General features: G+C 42.2%; 1 protein-coding gene across 2 annotated transcripts in view; it reads right to left on the bottom strand.

Moving 5' to 3' along the window:
• RAB29 (RAB29, member RAS oncogene family) overlaps positions 1–19,657 on the bottom strand; it is a 688,339-nt gene that overhangs the window by 355,612 nt on the left and 313,070 nt on the right. For both annotated transcript variants that reach the window (XM_044076830.1, XM_044076831.1), the window contains exon 2: positions 4,173–4,244. In XM_044076830.1, coding sequence (XP_043932765.1) covers positions 4,173–4,244 — 72 coding nt within the window. The remainder of the gene's footprint in view (positions 1–4,172; positions 4,245–19,657) is intronic.

Raw genomic sequence — 19,657 nt, 5'->3', positions numbered from 1 at the left:
TTGGGCCTGTTTATTGCATTGCTGTGCTGGGTAAATTACTCTTAATTGCTATGTTTTGAGGTAAAAGGAGTCCATTGAGTCTGCTGTACATTGTAGTTTATTTTACTTCTCTTGCAAGAAGTACTTTTAAAAGGTAAAATGTTTACAGACTTTGTTCCTATTTTTTTTTTTTGTGGATGCATGCTCAGAAGTTAATGCAGTTTATTTGAGATTGTGCTAAACCATGTCATTGTTACAGGGTAGTTTGCTTTTATAAGTAGCTAAGTTTGTATTTTGTGTTTTATTGATGTCTTCAATAAACTTACAATGTACTGTTTTCATTATAATCCGATTATGACCAGTGCTGCTGTTGGGCATGTTCATTAATAGATCATTGCGCTGTGTAAATTAGTGCCATAAATTTCTTTTAACTGCTGTAGTCAAAAGCTAAATCAGGTCTATGGTCTCCACTGTGCATTCTCATTCATTTTAGTGTTTTTTTGGTTCAGTGAAAATGTGGTTAACTTTTTTTCTTGAGGGGTGGGGTGAGGTGGGGGGCATGTTCGGTGTTAAAAAATAATGCATTTCATTTTCTACGAGCTGTGTTACTGTTAGTTTTCAATGGCCAAATCGCCCCCTACATTACCTCATTTGCTATTTGACCTTTTTCAAACTGTTTGTAATGTTAACTCCTTTCTGCTCCATTCCTCAGTTCTTTCGCATGCCAATGTTTTTGAGCCAGTTCTTTTGAGTACCAATGTTTTTCAAGCCAGTTTTTTTTCAAATGCCAATGTTTTTCAAGCCAGTTTTTTTGAGTGCCACTTCTTTTCAAGCCATTTTTTTCGCATGCCAATGTTTTTTCAAGCCAGTTCTTTTGCATGCCAATGTTTTTCAAGCCAGTTCTTTTGCATGCCAATGTTTTTCAAGCCAGTTCTTTCAAGTGCCAATGTTTTTCAAGCCAGTTCTTTTGCATGCCAATGTTTTTTCAAGCCAGTTCGTTTGCATTCCAATGTTTTCTCAAGCCAGTTCTTTTGCATGCCAATGTTTTTCAAGCCAGTTCTTTCGCATGCCAATGTTTTTCAAGCCAGTTCTTTCAAGTGCCAATGTTTTTCAAGCCACTTCTTTCAAGTGCCAATGTTTTTCAAGCCAGTTCTTTCAAGTGCCAATGTTTTTCAAGCCAGTTCTTTTGCATGCCAATGTTTTTCAAGCCAGTTCTTTTGCATGCCAATGTTTTTCAAGCCAGTTCTTTCTCGTGCCAATGTTTTTCGAGCCAGTTCTTTTGCGTGCCAATGTTTTTCAAGCCAGTTCTTTCTCATGCCAATGTTATTCGAGCCAGTTCTTTTGTGTGCCAATGTTTTTCAAGCCAGTTATTTTGTGTGTCAATGTTTTTCGAGACAGTTCTTTCGTGTGCCAATGTTTTTTGAGCCAGTTCATTTGTGCTGTGCACTAATATGTTACTGCACCCTACTAACACAGTTTTGGTAAATATGCTGCATATCACTTAAGTACAGATTCAAGCATGAAGAGAGCAGCAGATTTATCACAGTCAACCAGCAGTAAGAGAATGTGCAAGTGGCAGGATGTTTGTAAAACAGAATTTGACTGGATCGAGAGATGCAGTGATGTCAAAGCATTCTGCAGGTACTGCAAGAGAGAATTTCTAGTGACCCACGGTGGAAGAAACGATGTCGCACGACATGAGGTAACTGAACAACATAAGACTGCTATTCTTCAAGCTAAATCCACTCACCTGACAAAGTGGGCAAGGAATGCAAACCCTGAGGGACCAGAACTTAGGATCATTGCAGCAGAAGCCTCTGAGGTGTTCCATGCTGTTAAGCACAATATTTCCTATAACAGCTTGGACTGTGCAGTAAAGTTGGCCAGCCAGTTGTACAGTGACTCAGACACTGCAAAGAAACTATCTTGTGGAAGAACCAACGCTGAAGCCATAGTCGAAAATGTTTTGGGACCGCACTCATTGGAATGCCTCCTGCATGACCTTCAAAAACCAGGCACTTCATTTGAAATTTCATCAGATGCTTCCAACAAGGAGAACATAAAATAATTTCCACTTGTTGTGAGGTATTTTTCTAAAGAAGAAGGGGTGGTGAATGGCCTTTTGGACTTCTATGAAGACCCTGATGAATCTGTACAGGCTATTTCACAGCAAATTTCCAACATTATGGAAAGGCACTCCTTGCCCTGGAACACCATTTCAGCTTATGGGGCTGATAATGCCAGTGTGAACTATGGGAAGAAATCTGGTGTGTATATCAGATTAAAAGAAAGGTGCCCATCACTCCAGAAGGCTAACTGTGTTGCCCACATCATTCACAATGCAGCCAAAAAAGCAGCAGCACAACTATCGTACGATGTGGAAGTATTTGCAGTTAAACTTTTCAGCCACTTCTCTGGTTCTGCCACAAGGACCAGAGACTTTAAAGACTTCTTTGAGTTTTGTGGCATGGAATTTGAGAGTCTGTTAAGACATGTGCCAACAAGGTGGCTGTCACTACTCCCAGCCATTGAAAGAGTAGAGAAAAATCTCCCAGTGCTCCAGTCCTATTTCCTCTCCCAGGGAGAAGAGGAGACTCCCCGGCAGATATGGCAATAAGTTTCAGCTAATGAGCATGGTGAGAATGCATTGCCTATGCTGCCCCAGTACTATTTGCACTTTCTCTGTGCTGTTCTTGCTGATTTTAATGAACATATAAGTACATTAGAAAAATCAGCACTTACTGCCATGGAAATTTTTTGTGTAATGGTTTCTCTGAAGCAAAAACTGCAGGCAAGAGCTGAAGGTGCTTTCTTTGGAGGGAAACTTAGGGCACTTATGAGCACATTAGACAGCACTTCTGCTAACAAACTGAAAAGAGACTTCATTGTGTTCTTGGAGACAGCAGTGAAGTACCTGGAACAGTGGTTTGATTATACTGAAAGCAACTACTTGTTTACACTCACAACTAATGTGTTTTTTTGCAGTAATGCTTCACTTCATTTAAATGGTTTGAGTTTTCAGTATGCTGTAATGTCACCATGTTGAATCCATAACTGTAATACTGCATCTCCTTTAACACCTCTGGTGATGTCGTGGTGGGGGTGTGGCCAGTGTCCTATTGGCCACCCCCCCTTTCCTATTGGCTACACCCCCATGTCCCACTTTGGCCTTGTTAAAAGGTGGCAACCCTAGCCAAGCTTGGCCATCAGGTAATGGATTTGTTTCCACAAATCCGGTATTATGTTCTCTTGCATTCTGCTGGTTGTTAGTAGGATCTCATAGACTAACTGCTGGTTGTTAGTAGGATCTCATAGTCCAACTGCTGTTCAATTGAACAGGGCCACTCCTTATGTTCAGCCTGTTTTGTTACTCAGGGATTTCTCTATCTGCTGCTGGAACTATACAATACAGTAACCCCACCAAGACACAGTTGTGTCATGTCTTTCTTCAGTGGAAGCTGGTCCTTGATACCAGGCAAAAATGCCTGCAATGAACAGTGAAACTTAAAAGACTTTAAGCAGGAAGAAATAATGCACCCTTTCTGTATACTCCAGAATAAAAGTGCTCTACTACTTGTACAATAGTTGTAGTTTAGCTTTGACTATATATAATTTGACTGTATATAATTTGAAACACATTCTATGCAGAATGAAACCATGACTGCTCAAAACTGTCAATATATATTAAATTCCCCTTGTGCCATAGGGAGTGGCTGAAAAGGTTATAAGATGGACAATACATACTCAGAGGTAATATGCAAATTTAAGTCAAGTTATAATGTTGGGAAAACTCTCTGCTAGAGCTACAAATAAAGTATGAGGTCTATTTCTTCACTTACAATCCATGTACAATTACAACTTGCCTTTTTTAAGCAATATTGTCCCTAATTGGGCAGTTGCATCCTGCAGAAAATAATTGCAAAAATGCTATAAGACCTGAGATTTAGGAGAAAAACACACTCCCTAACTTTTTCAGTAATAGCTGGCTAAAACAGTTAATTTCTGAAACACTTATGTCTAAAAGTGAGTTTTTATTCTAACAGCAAAGTGAAATTCAGTCCTTTGCACTGGGTAAAGAAAGGAATGTCCCACTTTGGGAATCTAAAAAGGTGGCAACCCTAAATGCATGCATTACCAATAATGGACCTGCAAAGACAATCTTTTGAGAAAAAAGCCTGCAGACTAACACTTACCTGCTATGTCCCACAGATGCAGCTTCAACATTTCAGTTTCAGACCATTGCAACACTTTCAGGTCAAAATCCACTGAGGAGAGGAAGAAAGACAAACAGAGTAGGTGTTAGTGTGTCAGCGCAAAGTTATTAAATATTTACTCAAAAACAAACAAGCAAGCCCAAGTTAAACTTCTGCTGCATTAGATAAGAGAATCTGGAACTGAGGAAAAGTCTCAAAGAATAAATAAAATAAAAACAGAGATGGAGAGAGAGAGTGAAAAACAATGATTGCTAGAAACAGGAACTTTTTTGTTTCACAAAACAGCAGGTCAGTAAATACTAGAACCGAAATAGTGATAAAAATTTATCAGTAACTTACCGTCTCCAAAAAGATTACAGAACTATAAATAAGTCCATACAGCAAAGACAGTAAATCATGCCACCAGTTACCTAAATTTTCTGTGCAGCTAAACCAAGTCTGCCACACTTAAGTTCACATGAATTTATCTCCATCTCTTGTTAATCCCTCTTGGTTAACTCAGTTTTGTAGTACAAGGGTCTTGATAAATGCATCTCAGAAAAGAATGCCTTCGTCCCTCAGTAGGACACGTTCCTATTGTATTACACCATTAACAGGGGCACATAATCACATCCATGCAACACTGGCTAGTTATCTGCTCCTTACTGCATTTGCTGTGTACTTTTAATGCTGACACATTTTAAGGGATTTGGCCTGGATATCCATTCTCTTTCCTAACAGCATCTTCAGGGAAAACAAGTTGTGCTTACTTACTATATTGACAGATGTGCTCTGGTTGCAAGAGCAATTAAGGCTGCTGAAACCAGCCATTAGGATTACATGGCACATAAAACTTTCCCAGGTTCTATAACCTTCCCCACAACCCCACCTAGTATAATGCTAAAGCAGATTTTAATGTACCCACAGCTCTAATCAGAGATGTATTGTAATGGTGAGCATCCATGACTTTCATAACTGATACTGCACAGCTGTGACTATAGGAATAGACCAGACAGAGTCTTGTCTCCATCACCTTCCTTCCGGGTGGCTGTCCTGATGGAATACTCCCTTGATACCCATGGCCCCAAAGAAAGAGCTTAACCTAGAAGTTGTACCCAGCGTACAGGGCTTTGCAAAGGTGTTAATGGATGACCAAGTGCCAGATGCACAAATGTCATCCAAGAAGGTGCAACAGAAGGAAGACTATACAAGAGACAGTGCTAATAAAATGGGATTTTGGTAAGGTTAGGGTCTTGCCATATTTCTCATAGTAGGAAACAATGAATTTTGAAAGCCAATTTGAAAGGCATTATTCATTAACTTCTACACTTCTGTATCCCTTGACAAAGGAAACATACTTCATCTTTTCTCATGGTATTTGTTCTGTATGCATAATACCTGAACTGCTTCTGTACAGCCGTCCAATAAAGATGCCATTTTTGGTTACTGTCAGGTGGTGGTGCAATAAACATGCTGTTTCTAGTACTATCTCGAATAAATTACAATTTAGCACAAAGTTCGCTGTGCTAATTCATGTCTTGTTTAAGGTTTACTGAATTAATTAATTATTGTAGTGATGAAATTTATGTCACTTCCTGAAAAATATTTAAACTGTATTACTGATTGTTTGATTTATTTCTGATGAAGTTCTAGTGATTAAAGGAATGAAAGCGCTAATCTCAAATTTCATTATTTTGTGTAGTTCAGCAGCCATATTTTCCAAGGGCTGATTTTGGATTTTACAATTCAGCACAAGTTTCAAAGAACAGATAACTTTGTTAAACATGTGAACTCAGCATAAAATTTATTAACACTTCAGCATCTCACATCCAACTGCTCACAATGCATTATGGTATAGGACTGTCTTAAAATGGAAATGTTATGCATTTGTATTAAAATGGCACCACCACTATGAACTTGTACTCAATACATAAATGCACCTAAACAACTTTCATTTTTAATGACCTCTCCCATATCCTCCTTTATAAAAAAATAATTCCTTTTTTTTTTGTTCTATTGATTCAGAGATGCACAGGCACAGCCTTACACAACTGACACTTTAGACTAAGCCTGAGAAACAGGAAAACATTAAGCATAAACAAAGCAACATATGGAATAGTTACAGTGCTTCTATATCTCAGAGACAACAGTCACATCTGATAGCAATGAAGCACTCACGCTTGGCAACTCCTGGTCACTCAGATTACTGGAACTTTGGCTAGAATTACTTGGGGAATGTAAGAAGAAAACTTTAAGACGTTATTAAAACATACATCAGAACTTTTACAGTCACTAGACAAAACAGAATTAGAGCATTCAGTAACATTGGATTGTAAGATTGGAAAGTACTCTGTCATCACGAACAACTGAGCCTGATCTTAACCAAGTATCTGAAAAAATGGTGGACGTTAATGGGCACTGGTGCAGATTTGCCAGCCTCTGATCTATCTGGTAACTCTTGGCAAAGTTTGACTCAACCAAATGTCTGAACACTGCATTCAGGTTGACATTCATCAGGAATTGCTAGGATGTGACTGTTACATCAAATTACATAGTTCCAGTAACAGTCTGTACCATGTAAAAGCATGGTCCTGTATATGTTTGCACCATTGCACCTGCAGTGTCCTATGTTTTCTCCCCACTAATTTAATGGGTGGCTTGTCTAAGTCATAGGATAGGTAGTGGTCTTGCAAAAGATCATCAGTCATAAAACCTCTTACGTGAAGCTTTGTCTTTATGGTCATTACTCGTGGTTTAAACTTTGAAAAATACTGCATATCAGGTGTACATCTTCTAAGGATAAGCTGTGAAGGACTAATTCCATTGGCAGTGTGTGGAACAGCTTAACATACCAAAACATTATGCAGATCTGGTTGCTTCAATGTTTTTACTTGTTTGAACTGCTTTCTCTAGTGACTGTGGATAATGTAGACTAGATGTAATATGTGCAGAACAGTAGTGGAATTCACTGCACAAACTGCATTATATTGTCTAACATTTTTACAGGTAACATATCACAAGAAAGTACAGTTGTGTACACTTACCATAAATGTAGATGTTCAAGTGTATTCACTGTTGCAGTCATTACATTTGGGTAATCTGCTGGCAGGTTGCCCTCAGTCAGCCTGAATTCCAAAGTCTTGGGTCATGCGTCGGTTGCTGTCTCCTCTTCCATGACGTCAGGTCGCCAGGGGTATAAAACATGCAGCCGACGCCATTTTCTTTAGTTTTTTTTGCCCCAGATGTCAGGTGCCCCCAAAAAGGTAGCAAAAATATATATGTATATATACATGCATCAATATAAACTTTACCTTCATCTACAAGCAAATACACCACATAGGTTGTAGAAGATACAGAAAGAAAGATAAACTCCAGAATGAAAGGGGGATGGCGGGAGGGTAACCTGGACTGCAACAGTGAATACACTCGAACATCAACATTTATGGTAAGTGTACACAACTATACTATGTTCTTCATGTTTCACTGTTGCAGTCATTACATTTGGGTAGAATCCCAAAGATATAGTTGGGAGGTTGGAGCTAAACAGCATTAGGTGCGTCTATAAGGCCCTGCAGAACTGCAGTGGCAAAGCCTGCCCTGGACCTAGAGTAGAGAGGCAAATGATAATGCTTTGTAAAGGTGAGAACAGAACTCCAAGTAGCAGCCTCTAGAATGTCTTTGGTTGGTACTCCTCTGAGAAAGGCTGCTGAAGTAGCTGCAGCTCTGGTGGAATGAGACCTAATGCCCTTGGGCACGGGTTTACCATGGTGTAAGTAGCAGAAACTAATGCAGTGGCTTATCCACTTTGAAATAGTCTGCTTTGAAATACACTTTCCTTCTGATCCTGCAGCATATGTCACTAGTAATTGCTCAGTTTTTCTTAGAGCTTTAGTCCTGCTCAAGTAGAATCTTAGCTGTCTGTGTACGTCCAAGGAATGCAGAATTCTCTCCCCCTTATTCTGTGGATTTGGATAAAAGGTTGGCAGATGAATAGTTTGCTTAGGAGCCACACTGGAAACTAACTTAGGCATAAATGTAGCATTTGTCCTCAGAAACACCCTGTCTGGGTAAAATATGATAAAAGGCTCCACAGCCACGAGGGCCTGTAGTTCTGAAACTGTTCTTGCTGAAGTAATTGCTAGTAGCAGAGCTGTTTTCCATGATAAGAACTTTATATCAGTGGTAGCAGCTGGTTCAAATGGAGGCAGGGTGAGCTTTTCCAACACATAATTGAGGTCCCATGCAGGTATTGGTCATCTTCTAGGAGGCCTTAAATTTTTGGCTCCTCTAAGATACTGCTTTAGTAAAGGATGAGAAAAGATTGGTGGCTCTGTACTGTAATGAGCCGAAATGGCAGACACATGGATTTTAATTGATGAGAAAGATAGGCCTTTGTCAAGCATCTCAGTCAAGTATTTGAATATCCGAGGAATATTTGGTTCTGCTGTATCATTTCCTTGTGCTTGATTCCAAGCACAAAATCTCTTCCATTTATCAGCATAAGATTTTCTAGTACTAGGCCTTCTGGCTTCCAAAATGACATCCATCACAGCTTTACTGAGAGGTGTTTTTTGTATAACTACATGATCAGCCATGCTGCCAGGTTTAGTGTCTGGAGTTGATTGTGCAGGATCTGATTGTTTTGCTGGGACAGTAGTTGAGGTCTTTGAGATAAGGTCCAAGCTGGGTATTGAGACAAGTTCCTTAGGATTGGGTACCAGTATTGGCAGGGCCAGTCTGGGGCAATTAGTATCATCTTCAGTTTCTCGTCTGACTTTAGAACCACCTTGGGAAGAAGTGGCAGAAGAGGAAAGGCGTAAACTGATAGGTTTTTCCAACTGAAGGATAGGGCGTCCACTTTCCATGCTTGCCTGTGATAAGTTCTTGTGCAGAATCTTTTCAATTGATAATTTTGAGGAGAGGCAAATAGATGCATGTCTGGGCTCCCCCATTTCTTTATCATGCTGAAGACTTATCTAGTTTCCACTCGTGAGGATCCATAAGGTTTCTGCTTAAATCGTCCGCCAGAGTATTTTGCTTTCCTGGCAGGAACTGAGCTTGAAGATGTATTTGATAAGTCAAAGCTGTGTCCCACAGTGCCATGGCTAATCTGCAAAGGGGGTATGAGTGTGTGCCCCCCTGCTTGTTTATATACCACATGACCGTGGTGTTGTCCGTCTTTATCAGCAGTTGTCCTAGATGAAGTAAGTCCTTGAAGGCTGTTGGGGCATTTTGAACAGCTGGCATCTCTTTCTGGTTGATATGTAGATGCATTTGTTTTGGGGTTCATATGCCCTGAATGCATCTTCCTGCCATGTGGACCCCCAGGCATAATCTGATACGTCTGTTGTTAAGGTTTGGCTGGCAGGGGGTAGAGTGAAGGCCTGTCCCATGTTTTGGTGACATGCCTTTGCCCGCCATAGAAACTCCTGTTGTAGGCAGGGAATGAGAGGAATCATTGTTTCCAGACGGTGACAATATTAACTCCATAAACGTTTTAGGTACCACTGAAGTTTCCTCCTATGCAGTCTTGCATATGGAATCAGTAGGATGAAGGATGCCATGAAGCCCAAAGCCTGTAGAATTTGTCTTGCAGATAACTGGGTTTTTGTTGCCATCAGTTTGAAGTAAGTAATCAGTTGCCTTTGCTTGTCTGGCATGAGGTAAGCCATCTGGGCAGTTGTATTCAAGCTTGCACCCAGGAATGTTATCTTTTGAGAGGGTACCAGTTGTGATTTCTTTTCATTTATTGTGTACCCTAGGCATGTTAGACGCCTTTTCACAAATGCCAGGTGTTGAGGAATGTCCTTGTTCTCTGCTTGAATGAGACAGTCGTCCAAGTAAGGATATATCTGTATACTTCTTTGTCTGCAAAATGCAATTACTGGTGCCAGGCACTTTGTAAAGACCCTGGGAACAGTAGATAAGCCAAAGGGCAGTGCAGAGAATTGGTAATGTATTAAGCCAGCCTTGAATCTGAGGTATCTTCTGCACGATTGTCTTATTGGGACATGCAGGTATGCCTCTTTTAGGTCTAATATCACCAACCAAGCATTCTTACCCAGCATGGGCAGAAGCTGCTACAGTGTCAGCATTTTGAATTTTGGAATGTCCAGGTATGTGTTCAGAATCGATAAATCCAGTATTGGCCACCTGGCCTTGTCCTTTCTGGGTACCAAGAACAGTCTCGAGTAAAAACCTTGTCCTTTTTCCTGTTCTGGTACTGGCTGAATGGCTCCCATATCCATGAGGGATGTAACCTGTTTCTGTGCCTCTGCCCATTGATTTTTTGGCAAATCTGGCCAACCATTTGCCATTGGCAGAGTATGGAAATGGAATTTGTATCCCTGTGATACTATGTTTAGCACCCACTTGCCCTGGGTTATTAACTGCCAATTTTGAGCATAAAGTGCTAATTTTCCCCCTAAGGGTGCTGCCAAAAGATAAGTGCTTGGTGTAGGCAGAGGGAAGTCACTGGGACTGTTTTCTGTAGGTTTGCGCTTTATCTCCTCCAGATTTGGAAGGAGAAGCGCCCCATTGCTTTGACCTGTATGAATCCTGTGCCTGGTATCTGGAACCCTTAGAGCGTCTGGATTTGCCCCTTTGAGCTCTGTCTGACACAGGAAAGGCCAGTGTCTACTGAATCTTGATGGCTGCACTTGTAAGAAGTCTATTACAGTTTGCATAGACTTAGCTTTGTCTTCCATTTTCTTTAAAACCTCTTCTGCCTTAATACCAAACAAAGCATCATGCTGTAAAGGTGCATCTAGCAATTTAGCTTTAACATGATCAGGCAAATGTTGTTCCTTTAGCCAGGCATGCCTCCTAATCACAGATCCAGTAACTGCGACCCTGCAGGAGACCTCTAGGGAATCAAAACCACATTGAAAAGTATGCTTTCCAACCTGTTCAGCTGCATGCAATAATTCCTGCAATTCTTTATTTTCTGCACATTCAGAAATCAACATCATTTTCTGTTTCAGCAATCCCATAACATGTTGTTGATACTTGAGCATATGAAATTGACAGTTTAAGGCCCTAATTGCCAAGGTTGCAGATGTATAAACATTTTTTCCCCTTCTGTCTAGTGCCATTGAATCTCTGTCAAAGGGGGTAGGATTTTTTTGCTGTGGAGGCCTTAACTCCCTTTGAACCCTGTGAAATAGTTTCAGGATCAGCAGCAGGGTTTCTAAATAAAAATGTATGTGAGTCAGGGACCCTGTAATATCTGTCAGGCTTGCTGGGAGCCGGAGGTATGGAGTCAGGGGTCAAACTTGACTCCGAAAAGCACATCATCCACAATGTCTAAAACAGAGGGTATGGCTAAAGGCCTAGCTGTGGGAGAAGAAGGAAATCCCTGAGCCTCTTTTTTGATTCTGAGAAATCTTGGCTCTCCCAGTGAAAATGCTCCCTCAAAGTACGCAAGGTTTCTCCAAATGAATAATCCTCAGGATGTGATGCAGATGGTATAGACTCCTCTGCATCAGAATCCTCATAGGGAGGTATAGATAATTCCTGATCAGAAGAGGAATCAGAAGAAATAGAAACCTGATCTGTAGAATCATAATCAGTGTCTTACCTAGGCCTCTTATCTGGAGGGGGATGGGAACCCCTGATCAAGGTAATGAAGTCTTCAGCCATTTTGATCATCTGTTTTTTTAGGCATAGAGGCTTGTGCACGTGGCTCATGCATCGGTTTTTTACTTTTAGAAGTTGCTTTTGTCTTTGGTTTTGCAGCTGTCGTAGGTTTGATATACAAATGTTGAGGCCTGAATACACCCTCAGAAACAGGTGCCTGCTCAGCGGCTCTGGACCCATCCAAGGGAGATACATCCATGGGTCCAATACTTTGAATATCTCATGGCATGCCGGACTCCACATGGGTGTCGGTAGGGGCCTGTGACTCGAAAGTAGCGGGTACCAGGGGCTGCTAAAGCGCCTCACTGAGTACCGGCGACTGGCTTAGGAGAAGCTTCGTAGTCGGTTTTGGACATAAACTGTCTTTGTCCTTTTCTTTGCGTTTTTATGTACTCCGGAAGTCGGATTGTTATCCGACGACATTTCTGGGTAGTTAAATCTGTTTCCAAAATATTTTGAGGCAAAAATGTGCGTTGGTTAAATCTAGCACAAAACAGACAGCCAGGCACGTTGTGATCAGGGCCTAAGCAAGGAATACAGTATAAATGGAAATCCTTATGAGGTATTTGCTTCCCACAAGTAATACAATTATTAACTTTTTCTGACATCGGTATGGAGCAAGAAAAAAGTTTCCCCAACGGGGTACTTAGTTTTAGTGAAGACTTCGGTTCTGAAACTCAAACTTGAATATTTCAGGAGTTGGCCGACTGGCACTTGCGAAATGCTTCTGCTTCGGGCACCACGCGGCAAGAAAGACTAAAGAAAATGGCATCGGCTGCATGTTTTATACCCCTGACAACCTGACGTCATGGAAGAGGAGACAGCAACCGACGCAGGACCCAAGACTTTGGAATTCTGGCCGACTGAGGGCAACCTGCCAGCAGATTACCCAAATGTAATGACTGCAACAGTGAAACACGAAGAACATCATGGTTTTGAACTGACCTACTACATTTACTTGAAATACAAGCCATATCAATGTCATGTAAATATTAATAATAAAGTAGTTTTTCCTGCTGAACTGATGCAAGTCAGCAATTATCTTTTGTGAAGGTAATGACACTGGCATTAATGATTCAGGTCTTTGCAATGGTTTATGTACAATACTAGAGTGGCACTGTCTTGGTTAATATGCGACTGCCAAACATGCATTTTTTGTCTTTTCTTGGAATTTAGTGAATTCCTGATGACCTTCATGTATGTGACACAGGACTTTAGTTCATTGATTTAGGGAAACTGAGTCCGCCTTGATTTAGTGGTAAACCATCATGCTCAGACAGTTGTGCTCCAACTTCAAAAATATTTATGAGTAAGTACAGTCATTTGGCCATCCATTACACACACACAAACACTGGATAAAGTACAGTTTTGTACCTACCATAAATGTAGATGTTCGAGTGTTCACCCTGCTGCAGTCATCACACTTGAGTTATCCTGTCGTCATGCGGTCCCGCAGTCGGCCGGAATTCCAAAGTCTTGGTCCGGCGTCGGTTGCTGTCACCTCTTCCCTGATGTCAGTGCGCCAGGGGTATATATAATGCAACCAACACCGTTTTCTTCAGTTTTTCTTGCCCCAGATGTCAGGTGCCCCCAAACAGGTGGTCAGAAATTAGTACCAAAAGGAGTAACCACAGCACAAACACAAAATCCCTTCAGCTATAAGCAAATACATCAGTAAGGCGCAGAAGAGATTTAGCCAGTAGATCAGAGGGGATGGAGGGGGGTAACCTGGACTGCAGCAGGGTGAACACTCCAACATCTACATTTATGATAGGTACAAAACTGTACTATGTTCATCGTGTTACCCTGCTGCAGTCATCACACTTGGGTAGAATCCCAAAGCTAAGGTAGGGGGGAGGTATCATAGAGGGTTAGTGGTGGCTATAAGGCCCTGCAGAACTGCAGTGGCGAAGCCCGCCCTGGACTTTGAGTAAAGAGGTAAGTGATAGCGTTTGGTAAAGGTGTGTACTGAACTCCAAGTTGCAGCTTCTAGAATTTCCTTGGTTGGAACCCCCCTGAGAAAGGCTGTAGAGGTAGCTGTTGCCCTGGTAGAGTGGGATCTAATGGTAGCAGGAACTGGTTTCCCATGATGGGTATAGCAGAAACGTATGCAATGACTTATCCATTTAGAAATGGTTTGCTTTGATATAGCCTTCCCTTGAGAAGCTGTAGCATAGGATACAAAGAGTTGGTCAGTTTTTCTGAAAGCCTTAGTTTTGTCCAAATAGTAACGAAGCTGCCTGTGAATGTCCAAGGAATGCAGGAGTCTCTCACATTTGTTCTGTGGATTGGGGAAGAAGGTGGGTAAGTGGATGGTTTGATTTAAAGCTACACTGGAAACCACCTTAGGCATAAAGGAAGGATTAGTTCATAGAGAAACTCTGTCTTGATGAAAAATGAGGAAAGGTTCCACTGCCATTAGTGCCTGTAGCTCTGAGACTCTTCTAGCTGAAGTTACTGCTAGGAGCAGGGCAGTCTTCCATGATAGGAACTGTAAATCTGCAGAGAAAGCTGGTTCAAAGGGAGGTAGCGTTAGTTTTTCCAGAACAAAATTGAGGTCCCATGTTGGTGTAGGAGCTCTCCTGGGTGGTCTAATGTTTTTTGCCCCTTTGAGGAACTGCCTTAGAAGAGGATGTGAAAATAAAGGTGGATCCGTGTTGTAGTGAGCTGAAATAGCCGAAGCATGGATTTTAATTGAGGAAAAGGAAAGTCCTTTGTGCAACATCTCAGCTAAATACTGAAGAATGTGAGGCATGTGAGGCTGAATTGTGTCTTGGCCTTTAGCTTGGTTCCAGGCACAAAACCTTTTCCATTTGTTCGAATAAGCCTTCCTGGTGCTTGGCCTCCTGGCTTCCAGAATAACATCCAGAATTGCTTGTGAAAGAGGTGCTGGTTGGATGTTTAGATGATTTGCCATGCAGCCAGATTTAAAGTTTTGAGCTGGCTGTGAAGAATCTGACTGTTTTGTTGTGTGAGCAAATGGGGGATTTGAGGCAATATCCATGGTGGGCCATGGGCCATATTTTTCAATAGCGGATACCAGTGCTGGCGTGGCCAGTCTGGGGCTATGAGAATCAGTCGTGGTCTCTCCTTTTTGACTTTCAGAAGAACCTTTGTGAGGAGAGGCAATGGAGGGAGGGCATATACTGTCAGGTTTTTCCAACTGAAAGAGAGAGCGTCCACTTTCCAAGCCTGGTGGTGAAATGTCCTTGTACAAAATTTTGTCAGTTGATAGTTTTGAGGACTGGCAAACAGGTCTATGTCTGGAAGGTCCCATTTTTGAGTTATCATTGCAAATATTTGTGGATCTAGTTTCCACTCCTGTGGATCCTTGATGTTTCTGCTGAGGTCGTCTGCCAATGTGTTCTTCTGTCCTGGCAGGAACTGAGCTTGTAACTGGACTTGGTAGGCCAGAGCTGTGTTCCATAAGGTCATTGCTTGCCTGCATAGAGGGTAAGAATGTGTACCCCCTTGTTTGTTTATGTACCACATTACTGTGGTGTTGTCCATCTTTATTGCAAGTTGTCCTGGATGTAATAGATCCTTGAAGGCTGTTAGAGCTTTCTGTACAGCTAGCATCTCTTTTTGATTTATGTGCAGATTTCTTTGCTCTGCAGTCCATAGGCCTTGAATGCATTGTCCTGCCATGTGTGCCCCCCCAGGCGTAATCTGAAGCATCTGTTGTGACAGTTTGCCTGGCTGGGGGCAAGGTGAAAGGCTGACCCTTGTTGAGGCGACATGCCTGTGACCACCATAGAAATTCCTGTTGTAGGCAGGGAATGAGAGATATCATTGTGTCCAAGCTGTGGCTGTGTTGAGACCATACGCTTCTTAGGTACCACTGTAATTTCCTCATATGCAGCTTTGCAAATGGTATTATTAGTATGCATGATGCCATGAAGCCAAAGCCTGCAGAATTTTTCTTGCAGTTAATTGGGTCTTTGTTGCCATTGCCTTGAAATATTGAGTCAGTTGTAGTTGCTTGTCTGGCGTAAGATAAGCCTTCTGGGCCATTGTATTCAAGCTGGCACCCAGGAATGTCATTTTTTGTGAGGGTACTAGTTTTGACTTCTTTTCGTTTACTGTGTACCCCAGGCAGTTTAGTAAATGCTTTACAAATGCCAGATGATGTAAGAGAATGTCTTTGCTTTCTGCTTGGATGAGGCAGTTGTCCAGGTATGGATATATTTGAACTCCTCTTTGTCTGCAGTATGCAATTACTGGTGCCAGGCATTTTGTGAAAACTCTGGGCGCAGTAGATAAGCCAAAGGGCAGTGCAGAGAATTGGTAATGGGTTGAACCTGCAATGAAATGGAGGTATCTTCTGCAACTTTGTCTGATAGGGACATGCAGGTATGCCTCCTTGAGGTCCAACGTTACTAACCATGCTTCCTTGCCCAACATGGGAAGTAGCTGCTGTAGTGTTAGCATCTTGAATTTGGGTACTTGTAAGTAAGTGTTTAGAATTGAAAGGTCCAGAATTGGTCTCCAGGCATTGTCCTTTCTGGGCACTAGAAAGAGTCTTGAATAAAATCCTTGGCCTTGCTCTCGAGTAGGTACCAGTTGAATGGCTCTCATGTCCATGAGAGCTGTAATTTGCTTTTGTGCCTCTGCCCATTGATTTTGTGGGCAGGTTTGGCATTCCTCTTTTCATTGGCAAGGTGTGAAAGTGGAATCTGTATCCTCGTAAAATTATGTCTAGGACCCATTTGTCCTTTGTGACAATGTGCCAGTTGTCTGCAAAAAGTGCGAGTTTTCCCCCCAAGGGGGCTGCCAAGAGAGTATTGCTTGGCCAGATGAGGTGCAAGTCATTGAGTTTGCCTTCTGGTGGTTTGAGACCTGTCTTCTCCTCCCTTCTGTGTTGTAGAGCCCCATTGGCGAGGTTTATACTGGGCTTGTGGTTGTCCTCTGCCTCTTGGGCGTCTGTATTTACCCCTCTGTGGTCTGTCAGTGGCTGGAAAGGACCAATTTTTTGTTGGCCAGTTTCTGCTGAAGCGAGGGGGTTGTACTTGTAGGAAATCTTTGACTGTCTGCATAGATTTTGCCTTATCTTCCATTTTCTTCAAAACTTCTGCTTTAACTCCAAAAAGAACATCTTGCTGTAAGGGAGCATCTAGTAGTTTTGCTTTAACATGATCAGGCAGAGTTTGTTCCTTTAACCAGGCATGCCTACGTATAACAGACACAGTGACAGCTGCTCTGCAGGAGGCCTCCAAAGAATCAAACCCACATTGTAAGGTATGTTTGCCCACCTGCTCAGTGGCGTGCAACAGATCCTGTACTTCTTTCAATACAGATTGTTGAGGGAGAGAGGTTATTCTTTGCTTTAACTGAGAGATTAGAAATTGCTGATACTTAAGCATGTGAAATTGACAATTCAGTGCCCTCATAGCTAGAGTGGCTGAGGTGTAAACCTTTTTCCCCCACCTGTCTAGTGCTCTGGAATCCCTCTCAGAAGGTACTGGGTTTTTAGCCATAGAAGCCTTAGCCCCCTTGGGACCCTGTGAGATAGTCTCTGGGTCAGCTACAGGGCTTTTGTAAAGAAATTTGTGGGAATCAGGCACTCTATAGTATCTGTCAGGCTTAGCCGGAGCAGGAGGTAGAGAGTCTGGGTTGAAACTGGATTCTAAATAGACATCATCCACAATGTCCAAAACTGGTGGGATGGCAAGTGGTCTGTGTTGGGGGAGTAAAAGAAACTCTCTGAGCCTTTTCTTTGAATCAGAGTAGTCCTGACCTTCCCAGTGAAAATGTTCCCTCATAGTGTGTAAAGTTTCCCCAAAGGAGTAGTCTTCAGGAGGAGAAGCTGAGGGAATAGAGTCCTCAGCATCAGAATCTTCATAAGGAGAGAAGGAGTAGTCTTGGTCCTCCGAGGAGTCTGAAGAAATGGACATTTGCTCAGAGGATGCATAATCTTCCTCTTGTCTAGGCCTTTTGTCAGGAGGGGGCTGGGAACCCCTGATTAAAGAAATCAAATCTTCAGCCATTTTGAGCATCTGTTTCTTAGGCATGGGGCCTTGAACAGGAGATTGAAGTGCAGTCCTTTTAAATTTAGAAGGAGTCTTCGACTTAGAAAACATTTTAATGGTGAGAGTCGTCGGTCTGAAAACGCCTTCAGAAACCGATGGCGTTTCTGTAGTACCGGTGTCTTTAGTAGCAAAGTCGTCGGAAGGGCCTGAAGTAAAAGGCTGCGTCGGCCTGGTACATTCCGTTAAAATTTCCGTACCGGTCTCGGGTTCCAGATCTGCGGTAGACAGGGGCTGCGTCGGAGCCTCACTGAGGACCGTAGACCGGATCGGCCGAGGCCTCGGAATCTGGCTTAGGCCTGGGCTGTCTGTCTTTATCCCTGCGTTTTTTGTGCACGCCGGTAGTCGGTTGCTCTGACGGCATGGTGTAGTTAAATTTCCTAACGAAGTAGTGTCGTGCGAAATCAAAGCGTCTTTTAATAGTATGCTTATTAAACCTAGCACAAAACTGACAAGAAGTGACGTTGTGGTCAGGGCCTAGGCAAGGTATGCAATAAGAATGAAAATCCTTATGAGGTATTTGCTTCCCACAAGAAATACAATTGTTAACTTTTTCTGACATCGGTCTGAGGCAAGAAAAGTTTCCCCAACGGGGTACTTAGCTTTATAGAAGACTTCGGTCTGAAATTCGAATTCGAAAATCTCAGGAGTCGGCCGACCGGCACTTGCGAACTGCTTCTCCTTCGGGCACCGTGCGGCAAGAAAGACTGAAGAAAATGGCGTTGGTTGCATTATATATACCCCTGGCGCACTGACGTCAGGGAAGAGGTGACAGCAATCAACGCCGGACCAAGACTTTGGAATTCCGGCCGACTGCGGGACCGCCTGACAACAGGATAACCCAAGTGTGATGACTGCAGCAGGGTAAAATGATGAACATCAGCCTGTAACTCTGGATCTTGAGTAGTCAGTTTGAATTTTTCTAGACTCTGGCGGTTAAAATCCTTGTCTTCATAGGCTGACACATCATTTTCTTTCTCCAACAGTTAGTGGTCTTGGATAGGATTTTTGGAAAACATATCATTAACACACAGCAAGAGGTACTCAGGTTTGATTCTCGGCTGAAGCGCCTACTATGCGGTGTCTGCAAGTCCTCCCCGCAGTCGAGTAAATTTAAAGACATGCAGGTAGGTCCATGCATGTGTGGGTGTGCCTTCTTTGAAGGTTGGGCACCAGGCTGGCAACTCGACACCGTAAAAATTCACTGCCATCATTAGTGGACCAGAGTTCCACTGTGGTAACCCCTAACCAGGAAAAGCCAAAAGACATTTTATTAGTAACACCTAGTTGCTTAGCAGACAAATGCAACTTTGTCATCAAACTTTCTCATTCTCATTAACAGCTTCTGGCACATAGGTGGTACTTTGTTAAGATCATATGAATTCATTATTAGCACTAGTGGCTTATGGTCAACTCTGGAACTGGAAGCTCCCCTTCCCTAATAAATATTTGGAGAACTTTTCACATGCCCACACGCTTACATGACTTTTTTTTTTTTTGATGTACGAATACTTTCACTCAGTGTTTTAACATTCTGCAGCAAAATGTTGTAGGACATAACACTTGTTCATCTCACTGGAGTAGCACAGCAATTAATCAATAGCTGCTTGCAGATCCACTCATTACTATGTTTACTGACATTATAGTGCGTGAGCAGTGGTGCAGTACAAAGCATTTTGTTTACTTTGGCAAAAGCTTGGGCAGGAGCATGCCCCCCAAGACATTGGCATATTTTAACAAGTCGATTTAAAGATGCAGAGTTTTGGAGAAACCTAGGGCTTGCTTCAGTTTTGTCAAAAAGAATGTTCTTGGCAATTCAAC

This window comes from Protopterus annectens, chromosome 7.part0 (assembly GCF_019279795.1).
Source record: "Protopterus annectens isolate FY-2018-M chromosome 7.part0, PAN1.0, whole genome shotgun sequence".
NCBI classification, from domain to species: domain Eukaryota; kingdom Metazoa; phylum Chordata; order Ceratodontiformes; family Protopteridae; genus Protopterus; species Protopterus annectens.
Note: the sequence above shows the minus strand (reverse complement) of the source record. Positions and strands in the feature narration are given on the sequence as shown.